Here is a 26,596-nt window from a genome sequence, read left to right on the forward strand (position 1 = left end):
TAGCCCTGGCTGTGCAGTTTGCAAAAGGCATTGCCCCTTGTGGATCCGTCCGCATGTCTCTCCTGGCAGGTGGTACGATCCGGCAGTCTGACTAGACAGAAAAGCACCCGAGCTTCTGTGACAGCCAATCAAGCCCCCGCTCTGCAGGGGATTACCTCAAGTGACCCTGTCGAGATTAGTAGCTTGCATGTGAGACGGGTAACTCACTTTGCTAGGCAGCTTGTGGCCAGGATGACACTGTTTTTTCCTGGAATAAAATCTTGGCTGGATCAGGCAGCCCTCTCTTGTGGGGCTAGGGGGGAATTTCTTTTTTCCCTTTCTACCGATCCTTTTGAGCCTTAAAATTTGCATCATTTTTAAAAGTCAGGCACCCCACCCCAACCCTGCCCCGGCTGTGGATAGTAAAAGAGTGTGTTAAGCAACAGATGAGCGTGCAGGTACGTCGGTCGCTGAGGCTTCAGCTGATTGAAGGTTTGTGTTTCAAACTGCCTCTTTGGGTTCTCCTTTGGGGGCTTTTGCATATTTAGCTAGTTGGATAAACCAGCTCTGCTGTTGTTCCTGGTGTGTGTGTGTGTGTGTGTGTGTGTGTGTGTGTGTGTGTGTGTGTGTTCAACTAGGAATATTAAAATTGGGAAGAAAGTGATCAGCTCTTGTCAATGTGGGGCCAGGAGGGGAGGGGTGTTCCCTTTGCAAAGTTAACCCTTCTGCATTTGACTCCACTGACTTGACACAGCCTAGGAGGGCAGAGGGGGAGGCAAATGAACCCTTTTACCTTGGCACATCTGACACCCTGTTAATGTAATACCAAGGATAGCTGGCCAAGGCCAGTGTTCAGCTATCAGTGCTCTGGAGCAAAGTTTCTGCATTTGTTCTCATACTTTTTTCTTTCAGAATAACTTTTCCTGTCTTCCAGTTTTATGGATTTTAATAATTAAGGTATTTGAGGGAAGGAAGTTTTCAGAAAGTGGAAGCTGCCTGGTAGTGTGTCTTTATAGTTTCTCACTCCTTCAGAAGTGACGGCTGGGGCGGGGGGTGGATAATCCTAAATTATAATGTTTCAAAACGTCCCATCTGAGTTAAGCCATTTCTGCCCAACTTTGCATATACCGAACAGGGATCAAATGTGTACACCTTTGTGTACAGGCAGAAATGGGTTAATATTATGACATTTTTATTTTTGAAATTATACAACTTTTCCCTATCTTTTTATCAGACTAGCTTGGTGCCCGAGGTGAAAAAAAAGTCAGCTAGTAGCCCTGTTGCACAATCAACGAAACGGAACGTGACTTGCAATGTTCTTGCACATCCCCCCCCATTGTCGTCACTGGGTGTTGTGAAGAAAGAACTCCAGGTGTCTTGTACTTTTGGAGTTGGACCTGTCCATCTTCCTCTGGGCAAACCTCAGTGACCCAGAAATGTCCTCATAGAGGGACTGCCTCTACCTGTGGTGCTATCCATCTCTTTGATTTGGAGGCCTTGGGTCTTTTCCATTCTGCAGGAGGAAGGAAAGCCTCCCCTTCCAGGCTCATGAAGCAGGACGTTGCTTGTCGAGTTTATTTCTCTCAGTTTAGTAAACACTCCCCACCCTGTGCCCCTGAACACACTGACACATCTTGCATGTTTTCTGGCCCATCTGGGAGCAGCATGTGACTATTTGTGTTGGCAAACGATGGGTTATTCTAAATAAATCAGAGCTGGCTGGGAAGTTTGGTGCTTTTTTTCCCTGTGGACCAGAAATACAATCCAGTGTGCACTTCTCTCCTCTTCTCCCCCCCCCCCACTACTCTAACCAATTAATCTAAATATTACTTGATACAGTATTTTGGAATTGGGACAGCTGACATTTTTAGTAACTAAGGCTGTCTTGCTTGTGTCAAGAGCTGTGTTTAGCTTGGAAAAAAAGAACATTTTGATGATATTAATAAACTAAATGCTAGCTTTGTAATACAGGTGATCTGACCATATTTGTACCTCTCCTATTCTCCATGGTAGACAGTGACATAACTTCAGGTCATCCTGTGTGCGCTTGTTTTCAATCCCCCACCCCACAGCAGTCCTGCAAGATGGTGACTTGTCTATTTAACTTTGTGACCCTGTAGAGATGTGAACTTGAGCCTCCGTGGTATAAGTCCAGTCCTTTTGCAGCTACACCATCCTAGAATTTGCTATGAAAGAATCCTTTGAAATGGGAGGCTAATGCTGTTTAATTTTTAGGCCAAGCTGACCCAGGTCACAGTTCACATTGAATACTTTTGGAAAAGTGGTGTATGAATACAATAAATGCCTATGTAGCATGTCAGAGTGTTGGACTAGAACAGTGGTATTCAAACTGGGGTGTCGCGATGCCCCAACCTGAGGGCCCTGGCCTTTGTCCCCTTAAGCGACGGGGACAAGGGGGAAGGCAGTGATGCAATCGCCAGGATCGTGCTGCTAACAAGGTTGCAGGGACTGGGATGTACTCACCAGTTCCTGCAGCAGCCTTCCTGGGGTGCGGGGAGCCCTGTGCGAGTGCCTACAGGGCTCCCCAGCCGCTTTGAAGTGAAAGTAGAGCGATCGCACTCCACCTCCGCAAAACCGGAAGTGGAGCGCAGTTGCTCTACTTTCACTTCAAAGCGGCTGGGGAGCCCTGCAGGCACTCACACAGGGCTCCCCGCAACCTGGGAAGGCTGCTGCGGGGACTGGTGAGTACGTCCCAGTCCCTGCAGCCCCATTAGTGGCGCGATCCTGGGGATTGTGTTGCTGCTTTCCCCGGCCCCCTGGCTTCCTCCCTCCCCCGCAAAGACTTAGTGGCTCTCAAACTCCCCCAGAGAGTTTGAGAACCACTGGACTAGAATGAGGGCAGCCTGGGGTCAGATTTCCTCTCATCCCTGAAGCTTACTGAACAACTGTGAGTCACCATCTCTCGGCTGTACCAACCTCAGAGGGTTGTTGAGAAGATGAAATTAGGGAGAGGACCATGAACACCACTTTGAGCTCCTGGGGGGAGACTGGGGTAACAGTAGGCTCAAAATGAGAAAGCAGAACCCAGAGATGCATGTGGCTAGCTAGATCTGTGCTTCAGGATCCAGGACAGAACATGAATTTTGAACAGCAGCTGACCTGTGCCTTACAGAAAACTTCAGGGAAGTCTAAAAGCAATTTTAGGGTATATATGTTTGCCTTTAAAAAAAAGGGAAAGGAGAAAAACGTCAAAGGCCCCTTAAGCTTAATTACACTATGCCAGTGGTTCCAAAACTGTGCCTCAGGCACCTGAGGGTGCTGCGGCAAACTCACAGGGGGATGTTCCCAGTGGTCTCTTCTTCCCAGCTGTCCAAGGCAACACCATTTTGAATCTCACACAATACTTGCCTGATGCAAGATGGCAGCACCTGGGAGAGCCAGTAGGCCACCACAAAAGAAGCTTGCCGTGATCATGGCAACTTTGGGAATCTCTGCTGTAGGCAGTAGGGACTGAGGTATGTTTCCAGTGTCTTTATGGAAGAGGTGAGTTCTAAGAAGGTATCTGAGGAAAATGGGCAATGAATGGAGGCAATTCCAAGCATAAAAAGAAGCGGAGAAAAAATGGAGGTGTTTGAGGGAGCAGGAGAACTTCGGGTGTTGAAGGTGGTTGGGTGATATTGACGTTTTTTGATGCTCTTGATCAGCGGTTTCCAACCTGGAAATTGCCCTGTTCCAAGAAATTCCTCAAGTGGTGCTTACCATTCTGCTGTGACGCTACATTTTTCAAGCTGATCTGGGCACAAGGATGCAGAACAGTAAGCCCCATGCACGGGGTGGGGGGAGCATTTTCCAAACCCTGATCTGGCCCAAAGGCCAGGGTTTGGAGAGCCCAGCTTGATAAATGTATATGAAATCCAGAGCCAAAGCATTACCTAATTCACTGCTGAGATTATGGATAGTACTTTTCTAATCACTTGTGGCAAGTAAAAATTTCTTCTAGGGTAGACAACCATGCAAGGAAACTTATGTAAATTAGATTTGTTCTTTTTCTTTCATATTGTCTGTGTGCCACACATGAACTGATAAATATACGTATTTATATTTGTGACTGTTTGTAAGGCTTGCTCTGTGTGTGTGTGTGTGTGTGTGTGTGTGTGTGATTGTTTCATGAGATACTTAGTCTTCATCTTGTGCTTCCACCTGCAGTGTCCTGTGTACTTGTTGTATATGTGTTCTTGAGTGGGGGAAGAGAGACCTCCCCCCATTTTAGTCCTAAAATTTGTGATTCTTACCGCACTCCAATGCAATCTGGAATTTTTTCCCATTTCAGCAACAAATTGCACGTCCTTCTCAAGACGAAAAGGTCGAAGAAAAAATAGAAGAAGAGAAGACAGAGAAAGCTGAGAAAAAAGAAGAAGAAAAGAGAGATGAAGAAGAAAAAGATGAAAAAGAAGAATCTAAGTGAGCACAGAATCCTGTCTTTTTTCCCCACCCCCTCTGGCCAGGCATTGCTGTACCAGTAACATGCCCCAGTAGTGACTAGTTTGTGTCTCTAAGAGGCAGCTCTCACTTCTCATTGGAGCCAGTATATGCAGGTACTCTTGCATAAGTAGCCTGTGCCCAGGAGCCTTGGGGAGGAGTGATGTGTCTCTTGGTTTGCCCAGAGAGAACGATTATCTCCAAGTCACCCAGTGAGCTTCATGAATGATCACGGGTTTGAAACTGAGACTCCAATTCAGTCTGGTCAGTTGTCAGAACTAATTTACAGTTAACTTTTTTTAGCCTGTTCAACAAAATTTGCCTGCTTTGTTTGTGAATGGTTCAGTTTAAAGAATATCAGCTTGTACTATATGTGATTCAAAGTCAAATTATATCTTGTCACTGGATTAATATGAGTAGATGTAGGAGTTTGCAAACTTTTGTTTCACAGATTTCCATGCTGAGCAGCAGTATCCTTGCCTGTCAAAGAGCACTATGAATCCAGAGCTTGTGGTGTCTCCCTAAGTAGCTTAATAAAAGAGAGTTTAGCTTGGCTTGTTTCTCCAGCCTTTGGGAGCAGGGACCAGTGCAGTCTGTCTTTGGGTCAGGATGTCACTATGTTTCTCTTTCTGGGTCTCCTTCCCAGGGAGAACATCAAAGAGAAGGACAAGATTGAAACCACACCTGAGGAACCGGAGGAAAGAGAGCAGGCCGCTCCAAGAGGACGCAAGACTGCCAACAGCCAAGGTCGGCGAAAGGGCCGAATCACCAGATCAATGACAAACGAAGCGGCGGCAGCAAATGCTGCAGCAGCAGCTGCTACCGAGGAGCCACCACCTCCCCTGCCTCCCCCTCCAGAACCTTGTGAGTTGGCCTTAAGTGTGCTTTCATACTTTCTAGCCTTCCTGGAGAGGCCCATGAAATGTTGAAGGTTCCCTCCATGTGCTGTAAAACGTTTTCTCTTCAAGTCCTGCCACAAGCCTTTCATTGGGTCTTGCTGAAGGATACTGAGGAGTTTTGAAAGTGCAGTTGGAAAATGAGACTCTCCTACTTCTGCAAGGGAGAGCTCTTGCACCTTTAAATGGTGGCCCCAGAAGGGAACTGCTGCTTCTCTCAGAGGCATCTTGTGTGCCATACTCTGTTTGCATCGCATTGGTGTAACATTGTGATTTTTAGAGCCGAGGCTATGATGAGCGAGATGTCTCCAGTTCAGATCTTACCTCAGGCTAGAACTAGTCTTTAGGGATGCTGCATCGCTGTAGCATCAGGGAGCTCCAGCCCTGCCTTGTCTTTTCTTTCCTCTCTCTCTGGCTAATGCTGAGGATTACAAAACATAACTGTGCTGCAGGTGTCAGCCAATGAGTTGGAGCCAAACAGAGTAGGGTTGTGTCTGGGCAAAGTCATGACTTAGCCTTGCATCTGAATTGGAGCCTTCCCACGAACTGATTGGTTTGGAGCATTCAAACCAGGAGCTGAAACCCCAGTTTGAAGCTGGTTTGAAAACTGCAAGTTGTGTTAACCATGGTTTCCTGTTTATTTCTGAATTCACTGACCATTGATAGGCTACAGTTAGGGCCATTGTTCTACCTCAAAAGGCTGCTGCACCAAGGAGGCAAGTGAATTCATGTAACTGAGACCTGAGCTTTTAACTGTGGCAAACTAGTGTTTTTTAAACAACTGATATGAGGCACTGGCTTCTTTAAACTAAAACTGGAAGCAAGCTGTTTCCTCTTATATGCAAAAAATATTTTAGTGTATGGAAGAGTAAGAACAATTCTCCTCCTGAGGAATCTGCTCCCTTTTATGCATGTTGCTGTTTGAAGCACACAGCCTCTAAGGGCAAATAATTCTGCCTTTGGAGTGAATAGGTGATCCATTCAGACACAATGTACTCAGGTACCCGAGTGACCCAATCCCAATAGAAAATGATTGGAAGGAGACTATGCCAGAGCTGGAATTTCCATAGAGATATAGTGGGGAGGTACCTCTGTGAGTGGGTACTCTGGACATGTAAGACCTTAAAGTGCTATACGTGTGGATGATGCTATAAAAACAGTGGTGATCCTGTCCCTGTTACCGCCAGGGGCCATGACTGCAGATTGCCCCCCACAGCTGGGCTGCCGCTCCCCACACCATCTTGTCCGCTGCCTCTTGTCCAGAGGCCTTCAGAGGGTCAAAGAGGCCAGACACAGCCTCCCTCTCCCTCAGAAGGCCTTGTAAGGCCTTTGGAGGGCCAAAAACAACACTTTTGGTTTTTGGCTGTAAATCGTGATGTTGTTATGCCCTCACAAGGCCTCCAGACAGAACCGGTGGGGGAGTGGCATTGCTGAGGGACACCCCCCCAAGACATGCCGCCCGGGATCATTTGATCCTGTGGACTCTTTCTAGGTAAGCCACTGTATATAAATATGCTTGCTCCTTGCAGCACACCTGCAGTTCTCTGAAGACATGTTTGGAAGTTGGTGGGAGGGTGTGTGAAAAGGAGGAGATATGGATCTTCTATGTGAAGTAGCATGCTGAAATGGAGCATGCTGTGAGAGCAGCCATGCCTTTTTTGTAACATGTAGTTCCAGCCCTTAGCCATGTAGTCACCTGTCTGGTGTGAGGCAAGCCAGCATCTCTGTCTCAGCACGCGTGCACATACGTATGTACAATATGGTGTAATTGTTTGGACCAAAAATCGACCTGTTTAAAGAAGCTTGAAACTTTGACCTACCTTGAATGGAGGTTGTACTGAAAGTATGTGTGTGATGGATTCTGGTTGTTTTAGAAAACACACATTCATACTAAAAGTATTTCAGCTTTGTTTTTTAAGACCAGAAATTGTTTTAGTATTAAGAATAATTATATATCGCCTTTCAACCTTAAAAGTTCACAAAGTGGTTTACAGACCAAATAATAGAATTTAATGAAATAATTATATATTAATAATAAAGAAAAGAAATTTAAGACAATTGTATTATTAGGAATATTCCTATCACTACAATATTTAAAGCATCTAATAAAGCCAGATGACAGGGATGGGCTGAGACGTGAACTTAAGTCACAAAAACTCTTGAGTTATACGTGTTTTGAACCCATAAGTTACTCTTGTCTCACGTATTTTTCTGAGAAATGGGTTTCAACTCATTCACTCAAGTTTCTACACTTTAGTCACTTGGCCTCCAGCCCTGTCATCTGTGTGCTTGCTTGCTTTTTTTTGTGGCTTCTGTGGCACTCAGAAAGACCTCTTGGGCGATCTGGAAGCCACATTCAAAGTGGTGCGAGGGTGGGTTGGCTCCAGGAGGTAGGAGCTGCGGGGAGAAAAGGAGGGAGGATGTCTGCATGAGGCTGTGGGGAGTGACTAGAGGAAGGCTTGGTAAGCCAGGACGGGGGGGGGGGGGGAAGCCGGCTGTCTTGTCCATCTCAGAAGGAATGGGTGAATGATTGGCCGAATGGGATGACCAGATTTTTTTCTTGTCTCTGTTTGGATGAGGGAGGGGAGAAGGAGGAGCCCAACGAAGGGGGGTTGCATATGGAAGGGGGCTAAGGAACCGGGCGAAGCAGGGAGGAGGTGGTGTTTCCTTACAATAGAAGTGGAACATCTTCCAAACTTGTGGCTCATTTGAAGTGACGGGCTTCAGCACATTACTGATGGCAGACCGGATAGGAACATCAGGGCAGTGTGAATGAGAATTCCGACATACACTCTGTCCCCACCAGCACCCCTGATTTTTCTGTAGAGCCATGGCTGCCTTGCAGCTTCACTTGCTTTTTGAAAAGACTCTAATTCAAGTCATAGTGACTCTAAAAATGGCACCAGACGAGTTGCGAAGGCTGCCCATTATAACTCATTTGCAACTCAAGTTGGGGGGTTAGGGACTCTGAACTTAACTCAAGTCCAGGGGAGTGGTGGCTCCAGCACATCCCTGCCAGTTGATAAGCAGAATCTTCCTAGTTTGATTTCAGCAATAAGGCAGTTGGAAGTAAATAGAACCCAAAACTGAAATGCAGATAGAATTGTAAATGAACCTTTGCTCTTTTGTAAATGGTTCCTTTTCAAATTGTATAAAACTTTTTTCTGTTCAAGAAGGCTGCCCTACTTTACGAACAGGAGGCATTTAAAAAACCTTTGAGGTCACTCTGTCTGCTGAGACATTGAACATGTGGAATTGATGTTTAAGAAATTCAACGAATGTTCACTATTTACAATAGCCTTGGGTCAGTTAACTCTGATCTGTGACATTAGTGAATAATGGCTGCTGATTAGGTTCATCTGTGCAGTTATTAAAGATGAAAGAAGACTGTTTGATGCAAGTCTCTGCACAGAAGATAACCCAAAGTCCAGGAGACCAAATTTTAAAAAACTGCAAAAATCCTAGCACAAAGTGTGTATTGGGAAATAAAGTACTGCTACCATTTAACTGCTGAAACGAGAACTTGTATCTAAACTCAAGGGGTAGACAAAACTGTGTTCTGATGCAGGGGTGCAGAACAGATCCAAAAGCTATAAAGATATGCCCTTCCCAATGCAAGGCAGAATTATGGGACCATGGTGTGCCCCAAAGCAGATGGCTGGGGGCCTTTTTCAAAATGGCACGTGTTGAAAAGATGACTGGCTTCCTTGTGTCACCTGGCATTAAACTGCAGGAAAAGGCAATACCTATTGTATTTCCCCCGTCTTGTAGTATCATAATGAGGTTGAGAATATAATTTTAATATTATGTGCCACAACCATACACAGTACCAAAAGTAGCCATCACCCAAAAAAAAAGAGCTCGGTGTTGCAAGGAATTTTGACATTGGTAGGTGCAGATAGTCACTCATGTGGTTTAGTGGCTAGAATATGGACTCAATCCCCGCTTAGCCTTGACAGGACTGTTGTGAGGATTAAATGGGGAAGGAGGCTGCCTAGTGCTGAGTCAGGCCCTTGGTCCATCAGTTCAGTATTATTGATTAGCAGCAGCCCTTAAGGGTTTCAGAGTCATCCACCTCCTTTAATCTTACTTGGACATGCTGCTGGAGATGAAGCTAGAATTCTTTTGCTTGCATTGCTGGTGTTCTGAATAGAGCCATGAGTTCTCAGTAGACCTTCTAAATACCAGCTTTCTACTCTAGTATTTACAGAGAGGGACACTCCATACTGGAGTAGAAATTTCTGAAAGAGTGGCTTGCTTACACCAGCACATGCAAGCACACATCCTGTTGATGGAAGGGGCAGTCTGTAAGGTCCAGCAATGCATATTTGATTTTTTTCTTTTAATGGGAGTTTTGCTGCTGGGTTTTGTTTCTACTACTGAATTTATTTGGCAGCTCTGGGCAGTGAGTCTCCCCTGTTCTAATTTATACAAAGTTTATTGGGTCCTAATAGATTGTCATGCTAAAAAGTGGGTCCCAGTACTAAAAAGTACTAAAAAGTACACACTGGGCTAGAGCATTTGCTTTGTAGGCAGAAGGCTTCAGATTTCGTCCCTGGTAGGATCTCTGGGTAAGGTTTGGAAACTTTGAAGAGCTGCTACTACTCAGTGTAGATGGGACAGTAGTGAACTAGATGGATCAATTGTCTTGGAATAAGGCAGCTTCTTATGTACTACATGTTATGGGGTAGAAAGTGCAGGCAGGACTGGCCATAATTATGCAGTTTTATTGTCTTTCAGTGGCAGCCCTGTGCTTCTTTTCTATCCTTACTCATGGGATGTTACCCATTGGAAAGCTCTCCTGCATAAGCGCCATTGAAATGAACAGGAGATCCTGTTTGTTGCAGTGGGCGTCATGCTGGAGAATGTTCTGGTGGGTTGCATCTAGCGTTGGTTTATGTTCATGTAGAGGAGATTTTTGAGTGTTTAAAGAACTCTTTGCAGTTGCAAAAGTGTGTGTGTGTGGTGTTTGCATAACCTGCTTGCCCCCAGAAGGGATCCCTCCTCTTTTTCTCTGTCCCTCAGTTCTGATGTAATGAGAACTGACTGTCTTCTGCTGTCAGTGGGCATCTTTCCCAAATGACCTGAGCAGGCCTTAATGTAAACAGATTAATAGATTACGTAGAAAGCGCAAGTCCCAGCATTCTCCCCATCTGACAGGCTTCATGTTCTGTCTTTTCAGCTTCAGCAGAGCCAGTCGAGACCTCCCGCTGGACGGAAGAAGAGATGGAAGTTGCAAAAAAAGGTAAAACCCCTTTCTCATGTGTTGCCCTTTTTTAAAAGAAACTAATATTTTATTGATTATTTGAAGTACTGCTTCAGTATAAGGAGGATAACTGTGTGAACTAATGCAGCCTATCTTGTTTCAAAGAGACACAAGTTGTTACTTTTAATATAGCAACAGACACTGGATATACCTTCAGAATTCACCCAGGACATTATCCCTCACATTTTAAGCTTTCTTTCTTTGGTAGCTTTGTTAATTATCTTGGGTAATTTTTGAGCCAGCTGAAATGGTACTTTCACAAGATCTCTATTCCAAACTAACTCATGGTGTTTTTAATATTTGTCTGAAGGACTGGTGGGTCCTAGGCTGTTTCAGCATGACATAATTTTTCAGGTCAGTCTGTTGTTTATTAAAGACAGCTCTGACAAGATTGGGAAAGTCCTTAAAAGCCACACAATAATAATATGAAATGTCCTGTGAAATATTTTTCCCTTAACTGAGCTGCATGCTTGCCTTGATTTTTGTTGGCCGACAGGGCAGACTTCGATCCATTTAAGTAGATTCTGGCACAGCTTAAAGCCTTAAATTGGCAGGTGCTAAAATGGGAAACTTTTGTATATGGATATAGGAAGTGAATTTTTGCATAATAATTTCCATGAGCTAAGCATCTTTGGTAGTTCCCCCCCCCCCTCCAAAAAACCTGGTGTTCATTACTAAAAAGTAATGTTTCAGTGTGGGAAGGAAATAGTTGCAAATGTACTATGTAAATCAGTTTTTACATAGGATGGTAGAGCACATCCTTTACTGATAAAGGTCCTTGGGTTCAATCCTCAGCACTTTCACTTCAAGGATCTTTGGTTACAGGGCTGGTTACACAGCCTGTGTTCCCTGTGCCTGAGATCTTGGAGAAGAAATGCTAGCAGTACACAGCGGTGGATAAGATGGATCACTGGCCAGATAGTTTTATATCTGCCTGCCACGTCCTTCCAATACTTGGCTAAGAAAATGCTTCCCAACCCATGCCGTGTCTTTTGTTTTAATTCCTTAATCTGTTTGAGATCTTTCCCTGAGTCTGCCAGTGTTCAATCAGCTGTTTAATCTGAGCATGGAGTTGAACCATTATGTTTTGGGCTTGGGGTTATCTGTGACAGGAGTTCTGGTTCAAGTTAATTGAGATAAAATAGTTTTATTAGTATCATTCCCATTAACAACGCTGATGTACAAGGTGGGGTGGATCATTAGGTGTAATTTACCAGTTTGGCCACATTGTACTCCATTTACCAGTTGGCCACAGGTATTGTGAAGTTTATGTGCTTCATATTTTTGCATTCTTTTCCAAATGCATACAAATTTAGTTTCAACTGTAAAAATCAAACAGTAAAAATAAAAAGGGCAAACTTACAGGGCAGGCTTAATTCGTACAGTTTGGTCTTTTCTTGAAGAGGGCAGACAACTGAAGTATGGACACAACCCACATGTCTAAAACTGTCCCTGATAAATAAATGTATTCCTTTGGTTCCATCCTAGTTTGAATTTGACAACCCCTTTTAAAAATACTTACAAGGTCCAAGTTCTGATGCAACTTGGAGGAGAGGGATAAAAGCTAAAAGTGCATATTGGTGCCTTGTTCTGTTGATGCCAAAAGTTCTAGTTGATGCCTTGATCTTAATAGACATGGGTGTTTTTCTATCTGGATTTGTTCAACTTTTAATTTCACTTAGCAAAATAGTTTGTCTCCTCCCACTGTCATCCTCATGCATATACTTATCTGCCATATTCATTGTCTTTGTGCGCTTCACAAAGTTGGCTGCCACTCAGAATGGCTTATGCCACACAAGATGCCATAGGTCTCCTTAATCTTAAAGCGGTGGAAGATCAGACTTTTTGATGCAATGAATCTCTCAGTAATGAAGAACTTGCTTTCTCCAGGATACCTACGTTGTCCCCTTCCTCCTTGCCTTAAACCCATGAAGACATTTTCACTATCCCCTTTCAGATACTGTTGGAGAGGACCTGGTTTGTAGTGGTTCTTTTTGAACTCTTCACAAATTAAAACAAATTAAGATGCTATAAAATTTGGTTTTCTTGTTTTAAGGAGAGTGTCCTAGCATTGCTTGTGGGAAGTATACACTTTAGTAGTATTGACAAAATGGCAGGTGGCATGTGTGCATGGGCGTGTAAGAAAGTCTTATTATCACGTCATGAGTGTGTCGCTGTAAGGGGTGTAAGACACCCTGCAATCCCTTCACTGAGAACCAGACCACCCAGTGGGTAGTTCAGTCAAGGTTGGGCAGAGGTTTGCCTTTGCTTTCTCTTCCCTCATTCCCTGGTAACCAGTTCACTATTTCTCATGGAAGGGCATGGAATTCATTCACTAATATGGGAGAAAGTTAAAAGGGTATAGCTGGGGATGCCAGTGTGTGGAGAGGCCTAAACCTGCTCCCTCTCCCTTTTGACTGTAGTCATGAAGAGTTAACCTAGCCCGTCCTATATAACCATGCTCTGGATTATATTACTTGGTCTAATTACACTAATGCAAAAGTTTTGGCTTTAGAAACCACTCTGGCATTTTGTTTGAACCTTTTGTGGTTTGGCTTTAGCTGGGAAAGGCAAAGTATTCTAGTTCCATTTTGCTCCATCTTTTTTCCTCTCCACTGCACTATGTTTAATGCCGGCTGTGGGGGTTTAGCAGCTTTAGAGCCCAGGGAGAATTAGGTTATGTCAAATGGGGAGACAGCATGATCCAGCAGATAAGCCCTTGGCGCTGCAGGGTCAGGAGAGCTGATTTTTATTCTTGGCGCTGACATGGCATGACCTTCGAATTGAGCTCTCCCCCACCCCACCCCCGCACCTTGGAGTGCTTCGGTTTCACTGTTTGGGAAACAAGGCTAATGCCCCTCTTTAGATGACAGAATTATAGGCCTTTGGTGCCCATGGAGATTCTCCAATCCAACCCTTTCTGTGGCTCATCATAATCGCCCCCTCAGTGGCTATCAAGCATCAAACCAGCAGTAAACATTTTCCTATTCCTGACAAGACTCTCGCACCCCACCAAAAGTTTCCACAGCGTTGTTACTTGGTCCATTAGCCTGTCAGCTACATTGGGATTATCTGAAAAGCCCAAAAAACTCTGCCTCTCCCCTATTTCCTCCTACAACCCGACTTTACTTATTTCTGCTAACTGTGGCTAACCAATTTCTCTTGTACATCCAGGTTTGGTCCACCAAGTTTCCTCATAATGTGCATTCATAATGTACACTAACCTGCGCAATTAGCTTGTGATAAATTTGGTGCTTGTGAAAGAGCTACCAGCAGCTGTTAAGCCCAGCTTTCCTCAGGTTGTATGGATGAGACATGGGCAAGGAAAGCTGAAGTCAAAGACGAGGTGCGATCTGTCAGAAAGAAAGCAGCATTAGAGCCCCATACTTAAACCAGATTGCGGGCCTGGCAAGCAAGTCTTTCAGACTGGAGCGTGTGTTAACCAGACCTTATTGTGTGACCCAGTCTAGATAACTGTCACGATGACAGTTCCTGGTTCAGCTGACTGGCTTCCCTGCAACTTTCTCCTTTTGTCTGAGCTTTGTGGTGGCACAAGAGCAGAATCCTTGCCCAAGCATTATTCAGATACATGTTTGGGATCCACTGCAAGCAGCATGCACCCATGGAACAAATGCAGTTCCTCAGGGCATGTGAGTTGGCCTGGTCCTATCCCAGAAACTAGTTCTGCTCTTACAGCATCAAATGAGATCTGGCCTACTGGTTTTGTCTATTTCAGGGCATTGTGTGTGCATTAATTTAAAACTTGGTAGGCATGGTCGAAACTGGACTCCTTGCTTTTCTGATTTTACATTCTCTTTCAAACCTGCGTTGAAAGATCAGCATTAGTCTTGAATTTTCTGCAAGAATGTGTATGTAATATAGTGTGTGTTCAGCAATATAATAATTCTTGTGTTTCAGTGGTTTTTTTCAAACTGACTTTGGGTGGCATCCTGACTAGTGTTTCCATGTTAGGAGTTCCTTCCACAAATGGAAGCTTCATGAATACAAAGGCCCCCTTCCGTGAGTGGAACACTTTGCTAAAGAAGGGAGTTCCTGATGGCAGAAGCTCTAGTCAAGATGCCACATTTTACTTGTTCCTCTGTATTGATATATTCTTGTGGCTTTGTAACCAGGGTGTAGTTGGTTTTTACATATTCTAATACTTAAGGAACCTTTGAGATTTGGGGAGCATTCTAGAGTGTGCACACAGTTCCTGTGGGATGTTGGTTAGGCATGTGTTGAGAACTATGCATGTGACCCAGAACATTGCTAATGCTTTCTTAATGATGGTCTTTTACAGTGGTGGGGGGATGGGTTGTGCTGGGCAAGCTGTCTGTCAGGTGTTGACTGTTGATTTTCTCATTAAGAAACTCCAGGGCTCCCTGGAATACGGTTTGAAAACTGAAGAGTAACAAGGACTTTTATGTCCATCTCTGTTTTAACAGGGTTAGTGGAACATGGACGCAACTGGGCAGCGATAGCCAAAATGGTGGGGACAAAAAGCGAAGCCCAATGTAAAAACTTCTATTTCAACTATAAAAGAAGGCATAACCTGGACAGTCTTCTTCAGCAGTACAAGCAAAAAGTGAGCTGGCCCATCCTTATGTCCAGGGCCTGGTTCGAGGGCAGGGGGGGTGGTGTAAGGGGAGGTGAGCCGACGTATCTGACTTGAGGGGGTGAAGTGGGAATTTTAGGTTGAGAGGCAGACTGAGGTTGGAATCCAACAAAGGTGGGTTTGAAACACTGGCCAGACCAAGCAGAAAAGTGGGAGCAGGAAAAGTAAGCAGAGGCTGGTGGTGGCTGCTTATTTCACAGAGAAGAATTCACAAGAAGGGAAAATTGATATGGAAGGAGAGAGTGGCAGGGACTGGTAATCATGAGAAGGAGTGGAAGGAGGTAAAGAGACAGTAAAGTTGCTTGAGCTACTCGGGCCCCGAAGCCACTGTTCCAACCAAGGACTAGCGTTTGAGTCAGCCCATTTTCATCCGTTAGTCCTGACACTTTGTTAAAGTGCTTCTGAAGTAAAACAGGGAGAGTCTGCAAGTTGCATCTTAGCAGTCTTTTGGCTTGGTTGGAGAGTGGAATAATTTCTCCCTCAATAGTTGACCTTGCCCTGTCACTGCTAGGATACGTTCATGTGTAGAAGATAGAAATACCTGATGGCAACACACCTGGGTTTGCCCCCTACTGTACACTCAGCAGGGAGCTGCAACCCCTTCCCAGTCAGACAGTTGTAGCTATATTTGTTTCAGGTACAACTGTTGCATGCTTTACTGCACTTAATGCATTGTAGGTGTAACATTAAAAAATGTAAAGTATTGTAGCTAAGAGATTGGTTGATGTGGGTTAAAACCATAGAACCAGTTCTATGGTTCTCCCAGAAGCCAGTTCTCCCAGAAGCCAGAAGGCCCACTAATTCAGCCTAAGCAATAAACCCAGTGCCTGAGTGGGGACTTCAGAATGCCTGTATGAAAATTTCCTAATAATGCTTTCCCATTCTTCTTTTTCTGCCTTTAGTCTTCTCGACGGCCCCGTGAGGAGCGTGAAGTATCCCAATGTGAAAGTGTGGCATCGACAGTCTCTGCTCAGGAAGATGAAGACATTGAAGCATCCAATGAAGAAGAGAACCCAGAAGACAGTGAAGGTGACTCCAGAAATACCTGATTCCTTGGGATGTAATGGTTGCAACTGGGTTATGCATTTCCAAGTATTGTCTTAGATAAGCAAGGGTGACACCCAGGTTGCACCTACCTTTTTGCACTGCCATTATATCTATCGATGTGGTTCTGTGTGTTTGTGAGAAAATGAAGTTCAATATGATCAGGATGCTGAATTATTTGATGTTGCTTCTTGTTTTATATAACATCATCAGTGCAACAAAAGGAACTCGCAGTCTAAATGTTGCGAGTAGTAGAGACAACAGGTTGGGAAGAGGGTGGCCAGTGTGCGGCAAGGTAGTGGGGTGAGTATGCAGTTATGCCTGTTTAGGTTTTGTTTCAGCCAGGGTTAAGGACCAAGGGATTAAGCCAGATATCTTACTGGTAAGGTGGGAGTTGAAAGCTGGGGATGGGGTGCGGCACCATTTTGCTCTTTCATGGTTGTGGGAGTGCCAGTCTTAGGGAAATGGTGGAGCCACTTAATGGAGAAGGAGCTTTTTTCATTTAAGGTAGCTTAGGAGGATCAAGCTTGAGTAATACTGGAAGATGATGGCAGAAAAGTTTGCTGAGGCAAGTCTGTGAAAGACTTTGAGGGACAAGGCTTTGTTTTGGCCTCAACCAACGGAAAACTTTGAAGAGGAGCATTGCATGGCCTGCATGACAAGAGGAATAAATTATTTTAGTAACAAGATTCTGGATTGGTGTGAAAGAAGTACAGAGGAGAAGGTGACAGTAGTCAAGGCAGGGGGACCGTAGCATAAAACAGTTGTTGCTGAGGAGATGGAGGAAGGCAGGTTTTTGTATTGTTGTATAAGGAGAAGTAACATGATTTGGCCTCTGTGGTGCAGGTGCAGAATACATACTCACTCCCTGAAGAGCAATCAAGTCTTTGTTGCATGGGGACTATCCTCGTGTGACACTAAGCAATAATCATTTAGCATCCACTTAAAGCTTCTTAATTACCTTCCAAAGTCTTACAATTAACTTAATGTCTTTTCAGGTGCTGAAAATAGTTCAGATACTGAGAGCGCGCCGTCTCCTTCCCCGGTGGAAGCTGCCAAGCCCTTGGAGGACACCCTGCCTGAAAGCAGCTCTTCTAGGATAACCCCTGAAGTGGCAGTAGAGCAAGAATCTACCATTAAAACCACCCCCAGTGCCTCCCCTCCCTCAGCGGCTCTGAGCACAAAGCCAGCTGAAAGTGAGAGTGCTGAGCCGCAGGTGAAGGAAGAAGCCACCACAGAGGTAGAGGAATCCATGGAGGTGGAGAACAAGAGCCAGCTGGTTGACATCAAACCTGTGCTCAACCTTCCTACCCATACCAAAGTAGAGCCTGTTGATGCTGAAGTGAGTCTCCCAGAAGATGTTCAAGTGAAAATAGAAAGCGATGCCAAAGAGAGAGATGGGGACAAGCCCAAGGAGAAGCTGGAACCGGAGGGAATGGACATCAGTTTGGCCCAGCAGCCCAGCATGCAGAGGCTGGAGCCCAACTCCGACAATGACTCGAGTGCCACCTGCAGTGCTGATGAGGATGTAGACGGAGAGCCTGATAGGCAGAGGTGAGATCAGCTGCTTAATGTTTACTTTCTCTTTTCTTCTGTTGATGGTATAGTGTGGAAGATTTATGGAGACATAAACACAAAGACTTGTCTCACTGGGCACTGTTCAAACCAGGAGTGTGTGCAGAAGACCTTCCCATAATTCAGCAATGTGTATTCCAGTGACCTTATAATGGTTGTCCATCTACAGACAAGCCATACAGTGCAATCCTCATGAAATGATGAGTTTTTATCAGGGTTGTCTAGGCTTCTTTTGTCAGAGAGTCCCTTAAGAGTCAAGAACATAAGAATTCTCAGTGTTTCTCAACCACTGGTACTTGAGGTGTTGCCTGATGTTACAGGACCTCTGGCCTCCTCTATCCAGCAGCGAGACCAGGAATGTGACTCAACAAATAGCGGTAGGAGGCTTGGTGCAGCAAACAGAGCTCCAAAGCATGCTTTTTGTGTTTGTAAAAGTCCTCTCATCCACCCTGATCCTCTTACTGGTGTTTGTCACATTGTATCTGGCCTCCCAACCAGTAGTAACTGGTAATGACATCATCGCCAGTTACTTCCAGTGATACTTCAAATAGGTGGACCATGTGAAGTGGTCCTTTAGACCTTGAGAAACACTAGCTTAGATCAAAGGCCCTAGCACTCAGTTGCCAACAGAAGTAACCCTATTACTTCACTCATGTGTCTGCTGCCCTTGTTTTGTCAAATGAATAGAGTTCTTTTGTGTTGCTGACCTGAGCTGTCGGTGATACAGAGAAGATTCTGTGTAATGGAAAGTTTCCTATGTTCTTCTGGTACAGCCTTGGAAGGCTTTCATGGAACAGTCTTCGTGGGGCTTGCCCTGGTTTTAAATGTCAGAGCTATCAAATTGCACCTCTGCTTTTATTTTTTAAGAGGGTCTTGCAAGGAACTTTTCATTTTAGCTCCATAGGAGGTAGAATATCTATGTGCACAAAGAATCTGACTCTAGACTCAAAAGATTAATTTTGTCAATAATAATTTTGTGTTAGGTATGCTGTGATATAAGTCAGTGTGTTCAAGTGCAATTGGTGTACAGGGGTATCCCCGGCCCTCATAATGCCTTTTAAAGGCATAAAAAGGTCACTTCCTGTTTTGCCTAAAAACTGGTACTGACATTTTTTTTCACTTGTAATAGTCATTCTGAGGCCTGCAGAGGCCCTAGTCTCTGAGGGTGGGTGGAGATGTCCCCTATATCTGTGGACCAGAACCCCACAGATATGAGGGCATGCCTCATATCTTTTCCATGAGTTACTTTTTCATAGTCTAAAAATCTCCATTTTAAGTACAAGTCATATTTATCCCTTTCTGCCTATCCTTAAGGGGAAAAAATTCTCTTGCAAGTATCATAAGCCAGGTTGAAGTTCTTCATCAGAATCTCTGGTTGATCTGTTTTTAGCCCTGCATCATTTGGTTATAATTGACCTTTGGGGTATACTTCTGAAATGCAGCTAGCTATCATGACTGATACTCATTGATCGACCTCTCCTGAGCTGCCTCATCTTTTAATTTAAAAAAACAAAACCCTCCCAGTAGCCATGTCAACATCTTGCCACAGTGAATTCCACAAATTCATTATGCGTTATGTGAAGAAATACTTTCCTTTGCAAATCCCAGCTATCAGTCTCCTTGGGGGATTTTGAGTTTTGGTGTTACCAGAGAACAATTTTTTTCTTATCCAACCATAAGGATTTATATAGGATTTATAATCCTATAAACCTCCAGTTAAGATCTGCATTTATTTTTGTTCTCTTCAACAAACAACATAAATGCAGAAATCTGTATTCTGGTCCTTCTCTTAGCCTCTCCCATTTGCTTCCCAGGTTGTCTCTTATCCTTGTGGCTGCCAGGCGGCCTCTTGCCCTCTAGACTCCCACTTTTTGAATGGTTAAATGTATCTTCTTTCTTCCTGGGACACTGATAATCCTATCACTTTACATGACAGTTGGTACACACCTGATCATTCAGAAAAGAGTCTGGCATATATCATCATCACCATCTTTTAAATAGGGAAGATTGTAACACTTAAGGAAGTGTCTTTATTTGATTTAAAAAAAAAGTTCCAAGTTTATTATGTTGATCACCACATAAGCCATTATCTAATATCTTAAAACCAGAGTTTAAAACCACGTAGGAACAGAATTTGGCCTATATCCACAACACACTCTTTGCAAAGACTACTTAACAGTAATTTTAGTCTTAAAGAGTCTGAAAACATAGAAAATTTATGTATCCATTTCTTTAAGAATCGATCTCTCCCTGCTGTATATTTTGGGCATCGGAAAAAGATATGTACCAGGGTGTCTAATTCAGTTAAGGGACAATCACAATAACACTGCTCAGGAGGGATCCTTTGAAAACGACCCTTCATTTGTGCCATTGGTCAATCATTGCATCGTGCAATCATATAAGCACGCCTCAACTTGGCAACTGTCAGTACATAAAAATAAATGGGTAAAGAAAATTTAGTTGGAAATTTAATTCCAAAATAAGAAGGGGAGCATTTACACTTAGCCTCCCTTAGAAGGCAATCCCAATCTTGAATTAATAGCTTTTCAACAAGCAGCAAAAGGCTTCGTCCACTGAATTTTTCTAGTGACTGTAGGCACAGCTCACATATTTTCATATTAGTTATTCCATTTTACCCAGCAGCGTTCTTGTGCTGCTAGTTTTGTGAAAATAGGAAGACTTTCAGCAATTGTCTGTATTTAAATCCGTTAGTAGCTTTCTTATTTGATAAATATAACTCTGAGACTGCCATCAAAATTCCAGTGAAGCAAATACAGGTTTATTTTGACCAGCTGAAAGTAATTCGCTTATAGGTTTCAAATGAATAGGTCAGTGCCAAGGTGTAATGTCACCTCCGCAGTTCTCGGCTATTCTCACTCCTTGTTTTGACTTGCCTCCCTTGCTGTTGTTTCAAATCTTTCTTTACTTTTCTCGCTGCCTTGCCCCTGTCTTGCATCAGAATAGCTCAACTAATCCCCAGCCAGAGACCACTCCAACTACCCTGCATCTGGGTAGGCAATCAACTGAACTGTTTGGCTGTCATCATGGTCACCCCCACAAAAGCAAAAGCAAAAAACCTTTGTGTCATTTCAGTATATATATTAATGTATACTTATTTACAGAAACATTATAGCCTGTCTTTCATGATTTTTAAAAAATGCCCAAAGTCATTCACAGTGAGTGCAGCAAAACAGTAAAAGAAAGGGGGAAGAAGTGAACATAAGCAGAGCAATTTGAGATTCAGTTGTAAGTATGACATGATAGTTCTCACCTGTCTGGCAAGTTAAAAGCCTGCCAAAATAAAAATGTCTTCACATAGTGTCAAAAAAAAGTTGGAGAGGAAGCAAGAGGAGGGCCTTCTCTCAGGAGGGAGTTGCATAGTCTGGGTGCAACCACAACATGAGGTCCACAGGATGCAGGTGGGTGGCCTCTCCAGCAGGGATTAACGTACAGGCAGGTTTATATGAGAAAAGTTGGTTCTGAGCCATTTAGGATTTTAAAACCTGTGCTTTGAATTGGATTTTGAAACAGATGGAGCAACGCAATATGTGTGTTTACTTTTAATTCCTAGCCATTTCCTTCATCTCACCTTTTTTCTTTTTAATGTACATTTTTTCCAGAATCTTTACTATGGACTCAAAGCCTTCTCTGTTGAATCCTACTGGGCCTCTGCTTGTCTCATCCACAATCAAACAAGGGCCAATGGACCTGCAACAGCTTCAGCATCGGGCAGCAGTAATACCACCTATGGTGTGTGTGTGTCTTTTAAGGCAACAGTGGGGGTTCTCACCTCTACAATATGAAATTGTTTAGTAGTGTTACTGTAGATAGGTGGTGGTGGTGGGTAAAGGCTGTGATGGATGCTCATCTAGTCCAGAGAGAGCCAGCAGAAGCCAGATGGGTCAACAGTGTGAAATTGGACATCATTGGAGCCAGTGTGATGCATTAGCTATAAGCCTTGGTCGGTGTGTGTTGGTGCTAGAGGGCTACTTTGAGAGGGGTGTAGGGCAGAGTGGGCCAACGCAAACTTGATACTGTTGGAAGACCCATATGGCCCCCACCCTCTTTATCTTCAAGTGCCAAGTGAAGACCTTGCAAAAGCAAAATAGCAAGTTGTCTAGAATTGGGTGATCTCTTTGTGCTTGTTCTGGTTCTTTTTGTTGGGTGTCCTAATTACTGTATTAGTCCTTTGTTATTGGAGCTTTGGCTTTTCACTGTTGCTTACAGTTTATGTGTGTGAGACAGCATTTATTTTATTCAATTTATTTCTATGTTCTGCTTATTTTTAATGTAGCCTGCTTTGTATTACTGTATGATGAGAAAAGTGGGGTATATATATTTTTTTAAACAAAGGTCCCCTGCCTCACTTCCCCCCCCCCAAGCTGGTCCACTGCTACCAGTCCTACTGCCACAGGTGCTACTTGACCACACTGCTTTTTTGCCTCTAGACTTAGCACCTGCTCACAGACACTGATTCTTTGACCAGATTTATTCCAAGGGCCACCAGTTGCTGATTCCCTTAAGCATGGCCTGATGATCTTCAAAACCTCTGTCAGTGAAACTTAAACTTGTTAAGACTCAGAGTTGCTGAAGTGACCAAGTTGTTGCTGAATGTGTAGATCTAGAGACAGCATGAAGACTGAGTCTTCCTTGGTTACTTGGTCATGGTGTAATACAAATTCTCTCCTTTTTTTTTTTAAATTGGTATTGAGTTAATTTTATATAGTAACAGGAAGTATTATTATTGTGCCATGCATGTCCGTGATGCTTTATGTAGAGCAGAAAGAGAGGTTGCTGTCCCACAGACCTATCTCCTGTAATTCTGCAAGACCCAGCTTAAATCCTGCCATTGAAATTTATCACTTGGGTCCAGATCTCACTAAAGTAATAACCACCTCTGGAATCCACCATTTCAGATTGCTGGGAAGAGGACACACGACTAACACCATTTCCTACATGTAGAAAGCTAGCCTGTTGGAAGAGAGAAGATTTCTAGCCTAACCGTTTCTTTGACATGCTATGTTTCTGTTAGTAGATATTTCTTTTTTAATTGCTGATTTGGAGGAGTGTTCCAGCATGCAAATCCCCCCCCCCGTCGCAAACTTAGGGGGGTTTGGGGTGCTCAGAGCTCTTGGTTCTCGAACCCTAAAGCCCTCAAGGCCCCCCCCCGTCCAGTAGTACTGCCACCACCCTGTATGTGCAAGTGCCTCAGTCCATGGACACTGAGACCCTCTAGGCTTTATCCCTTGCAGGCACTGAGCTCTTTCTCCAATTAAAGCTTCAGTCCTCAAGTTACTAGACCTCTTGGTAGCTTGCTGAACGGCTAGGCAGGATTGTGAACCTTTGTCCCCAACAGGCAATGAAACAACTTGGTAAAAGAGATTTTAGTTCATTAAGTACATAAGGTTACATAAGGCAGCAAATGCTAGAGGCATAAACATCTAGGAAACATACCAGCAATAAAATAATAAAGCTAGCTGGCTATCTCTGTTAGTCCCTCTCTCTCACCTGGGTCAGTTACTCTTGTAGATCTCTTAGCTCCAGGCTTCCTGTGAGGCCAGATGCCCATGGTGGACAGTGGAGCTCCAAAGCATGCAGGATGTTGCACCCAAAAACTCTGCCCAAGAAGAACCGGACACACCCCTTGGGGCACTCATTAGTATACTTCTTATGCTAATAGTACTGAGGTGACTTCATACTTATTTAGACTGTCCAGTCAGAAACTTTTGAGGACAGAACCTTCTCAGAGTGGGTCTGCTTGCTAGCCCTCCTAGTTCTTACCACTCCCAACTGGAGATCCATAGCTGCATTCCATTCCGCTTGATCAGGCGCCCCTCAGTCTACTGAGGTGTTAAACATTCCAATGGGTTGTAATTCTTGTTGTCTGTCCTTTCTGGCCAGCAAAGGAGAGACAACAATCTTTTTGTTTGTTTACTCACATTCTTGCAGCTAGGAACTGCTAGCCACTTCTCTGTTACTGACTTAGTTTGGTTCAGGCTTCACATGCTAACCTAGGCCTAAACTGTACATATTCATGACACTCCCACAGTCTCAAAGTATGGACCAGGCCCATACTTTTCAGCAAAATTGGGTGCACCCGCCTTGGGTGCCCTTCGGGGAGAAAAGCGGAATATAAATCGACTAAATAAATAAATAAAATGGGACCAGGTCTTGGATATGAGGTTCTTGCTGGTTGTCTGCCTATGACTACATGAGACTGTATACAGTTGATGCCGTGACAGTGTTCAGTTCTTTCTCTTCTCCCACTCTTTTAGGTCTCTTCTACATTGCAGGGGCTACCCCAAGGGATACCATTGAGTGGGTATGCACTCTTCCAGCAGCACATTAAAGCAATGCACAAGACCACCATGTTGGAGGACCAACAGCGTCAGAGACAAGAGCAAATGGATGTGGACCTCTGCCGGAGATCCGCCAGTCCTTGTGGCACATCCAAGAGCCCAAACGTTGAATGGGATGGTAGGTGAATGAATCTGTTTCAGCTTGGAGCAAACAGAAAATTTGAATTGACAAATAACAGTTACATACTGCAGGAATCCTGCAGGACTAGACTAGGAAACCTTATTGAATGCAGAAAGGCAGGCCAAGGTCTAACAGGTGAGGCAGGTGTGGCAAAGGGAGCAGAAGGTGGGAGTTTGCTGAGGTCTGTATAATGCACCCAAAGTCTTCCTAATCAGAGCCTTTAAAATCCAGGCAAAATCTGTAGTGCATGTTTGTGAGGGTTACTCACTCTCCACGTCTAGTGCCAATCATAACTGTCTGGTGAGACGGGGAAGAAGCTTGAGGGTAGGCGAATGGGTCCTGTGGTTGCCTTCGATGCCGCTCAGCCAACATTCTACTCCTTTGAATCAAGTTGATGTTGGCAACATCTTTACTTTTGGTATATGGGAAAAGTTTCAGGACGCTCTCCTTGGCCAGAAAGTCCCCAGTTGGTTGTGTATAACAGTGAAAAAGATTCAGAGTGAGAAGTTTTTTTTAAAAAAAAAAGGAGGGTGAGGGAGTTGCAACTTGATGTTTTAAACATGTTTCTCCCATGTTCAGATCCAAATGCCCTCAGCTCCTGATTAAATTTGAGTTTAGTAATGCAGCTCAAATAAGACCAATACTGATCCACCTGAGAACTATCTCATTGGATCAGACAAGGCCCTTTTGGCTGGCATTCTGTCAGGGCTGCCTCTAGCATATACAGCGCCTTTGTGCAAATTAAGGAAAGGTGCCCTCCCCAGGCCCACCCACGTTGGGCACACTTGGAGTTTGATGTGTGGTAGGGCCGTCCCCAGATTACATATTAAATAATGGAGTCAGCCTGACAGCAGACTAGCAAGAGCTCCAGCTCACTCACTCACTTACCCTGGGAGTTGGCAACAGAGTCACTCACCTCTCTGTCATCTTTCCGGTCCTCAGCCAGTCAATTGAAGACACAAACTTTCCCTGCCCTTGCTCCACTTGCTCCCCGGCCCCTATCCCTTTAACGGCCAATCTCCTCCTTTAGGTCATCCCCATTACATGTGTCACCCTTCGCGGTGCACAACTTCCACATCCAAATGCGATGGCCCTGTATTCAGCTTCTAACAATGAATGACAAAGCCAATGGGTCTGGGCAGCCCTCAGACAAGCCATTTAGGTGACTGTGTTCTTGTTTGGCACCAGCATCTGGTATTCTGAGCTATACTGTCTCTGAACACGGAGGATCCATTTAGCTAGTATTACTAATCAGTCTGTCTTCCATAGACTTATCTAATCCTTTTTTTAAAGCTGTCTAAATCATGGTGGGTGTGGGAGGGCCTCCTTCAGTCAACCTCGTTAGGTCTACTGCCATTCATCTTTGAGTAGTTCTAGTATGTGCCCAGGGAAGAAATACAGGCATGCCCCAGCATCTGTGGGGTTCTGGAACCCCCATGGATATGCAAAACCGCCGATACTGGGAACACCCCCCATGGCTTTGGTCCTCCAGAGAGACTTCTGTGCCCCACAGAGGCCATGAGCATCTGCCCATGGCCTCTGCGGGCCTCAGAATGTCCATTTTGGCTGAAAAAAGCAACTTCCGGTTATGTTCCTGGAAGTTATGTTTTTATGCCTTTAAAAGGCATTATGAAGGCAGAGGAAGCCACTGAGGGCTTATAATACAATTTATATGCCTGGCAGAAGGAATATTAAATAAAACTAGGGCAGAGGAAAAAGCAAAAGCAGAAAAAAAAATCAGCTAATCTTCCTGTGTCCCTGCTACTTTCTCCTGTTGGTCTTGCCTCTGCAACACTTTCTCTCCTTACTACTCTTCCTGTCACCCCCCCCCCCCCCGTAGAAGTGCTGCAGTCCCCTTTAGTCAGAGTTGAGGATCACTGGAGTATTTTTTTTCTGCTGGATCCAAGCCTGTACAGGCTCTATTTTAGAAGTTACAGTATCCATCTTGAGATGTTTACACCAGGTGTCTGAGTTTGGCAGCTGGCCAGACAGAGATCCTGGTAATGGCATGAGCTTGTTGATGATTCCTGCAGCTCTTTCCTGTGACACAGAATGGTAGGTGGCATGTGTGCACATGGGGGGCTGAACTTGGAGGTGTGTATGTGTGTTCCTTTTTATAAATGTTGCATATGGATTAGTGCAGTCCATTGTACTACTGATCGTAAATGCATGTTTTCCCTCCTGCTTTCTGAGGGAAAAATTTCTGCTTTGAAATTTTTAGATTGCTATTTCTCGTCTGTAGCGCTCCCAATTCTTCCTTTGGCTGTTACAAAATATCTCTTTTTCCAAATGCCTAAAGCT

General features: G+C 44.2%; 1 protein-coding gene across 7 annotated transcripts in view; it reads left to right on the forward strand.

The window, feature by feature from the left end:
- Nucleotides 1–26,596, forward strand: part of NCOR1 (nuclear receptor corepressor 1) — a 120,844-nt gene that overhangs the window by 46,688 nt on the left and 47,560 nt on the right. For all 7 annotated transcript variants that reach the window (XM_066634789.1, XM_066634788.1, XM_066634792.1 and 4 more), the window contains exons 15-22: nt 4,271–4,401; nt 5,066–5,283; nt 10,498–10,560; nt 15,027–15,166; nt 16,099–16,225; nt 17,239–17,794; nt 21,436–21,565; nt 24,091–24,292. In XM_066634789.1, coding sequence (XP_066490886.1) covers nt 4,271–4,401; nt 5,066–5,283; nt 10,498–10,560; nt 15,027–15,166; nt 16,099–16,225; nt 17,239–17,794; nt 21,436–21,565; nt 24,091–24,292 — 1,567 coding nt within the window. The remainder of the gene's footprint in view (nt 1–4,270; nt 4,402–5,065; nt 5,284–10,497; nt 10,561–15,026; nt 15,167–16,098; nt 16,226–17,238; nt 17,795–21,435; nt 21,566–24,090; nt 24,293–26,596) is intronic.

Source organism: Tiliqua scincoides, chromosome 8 (assembly GCF_035046505.1).
Source record: "Tiliqua scincoides isolate rTilSci1 chromosome 8, rTilSci1.hap2, whole genome shotgun sequence".
Taxonomy (NCBI): Eukaryota; Metazoa; Chordata; class Lepidosauria; order Squamata; family Scincidae; genus Tiliqua; species Tiliqua scincoides.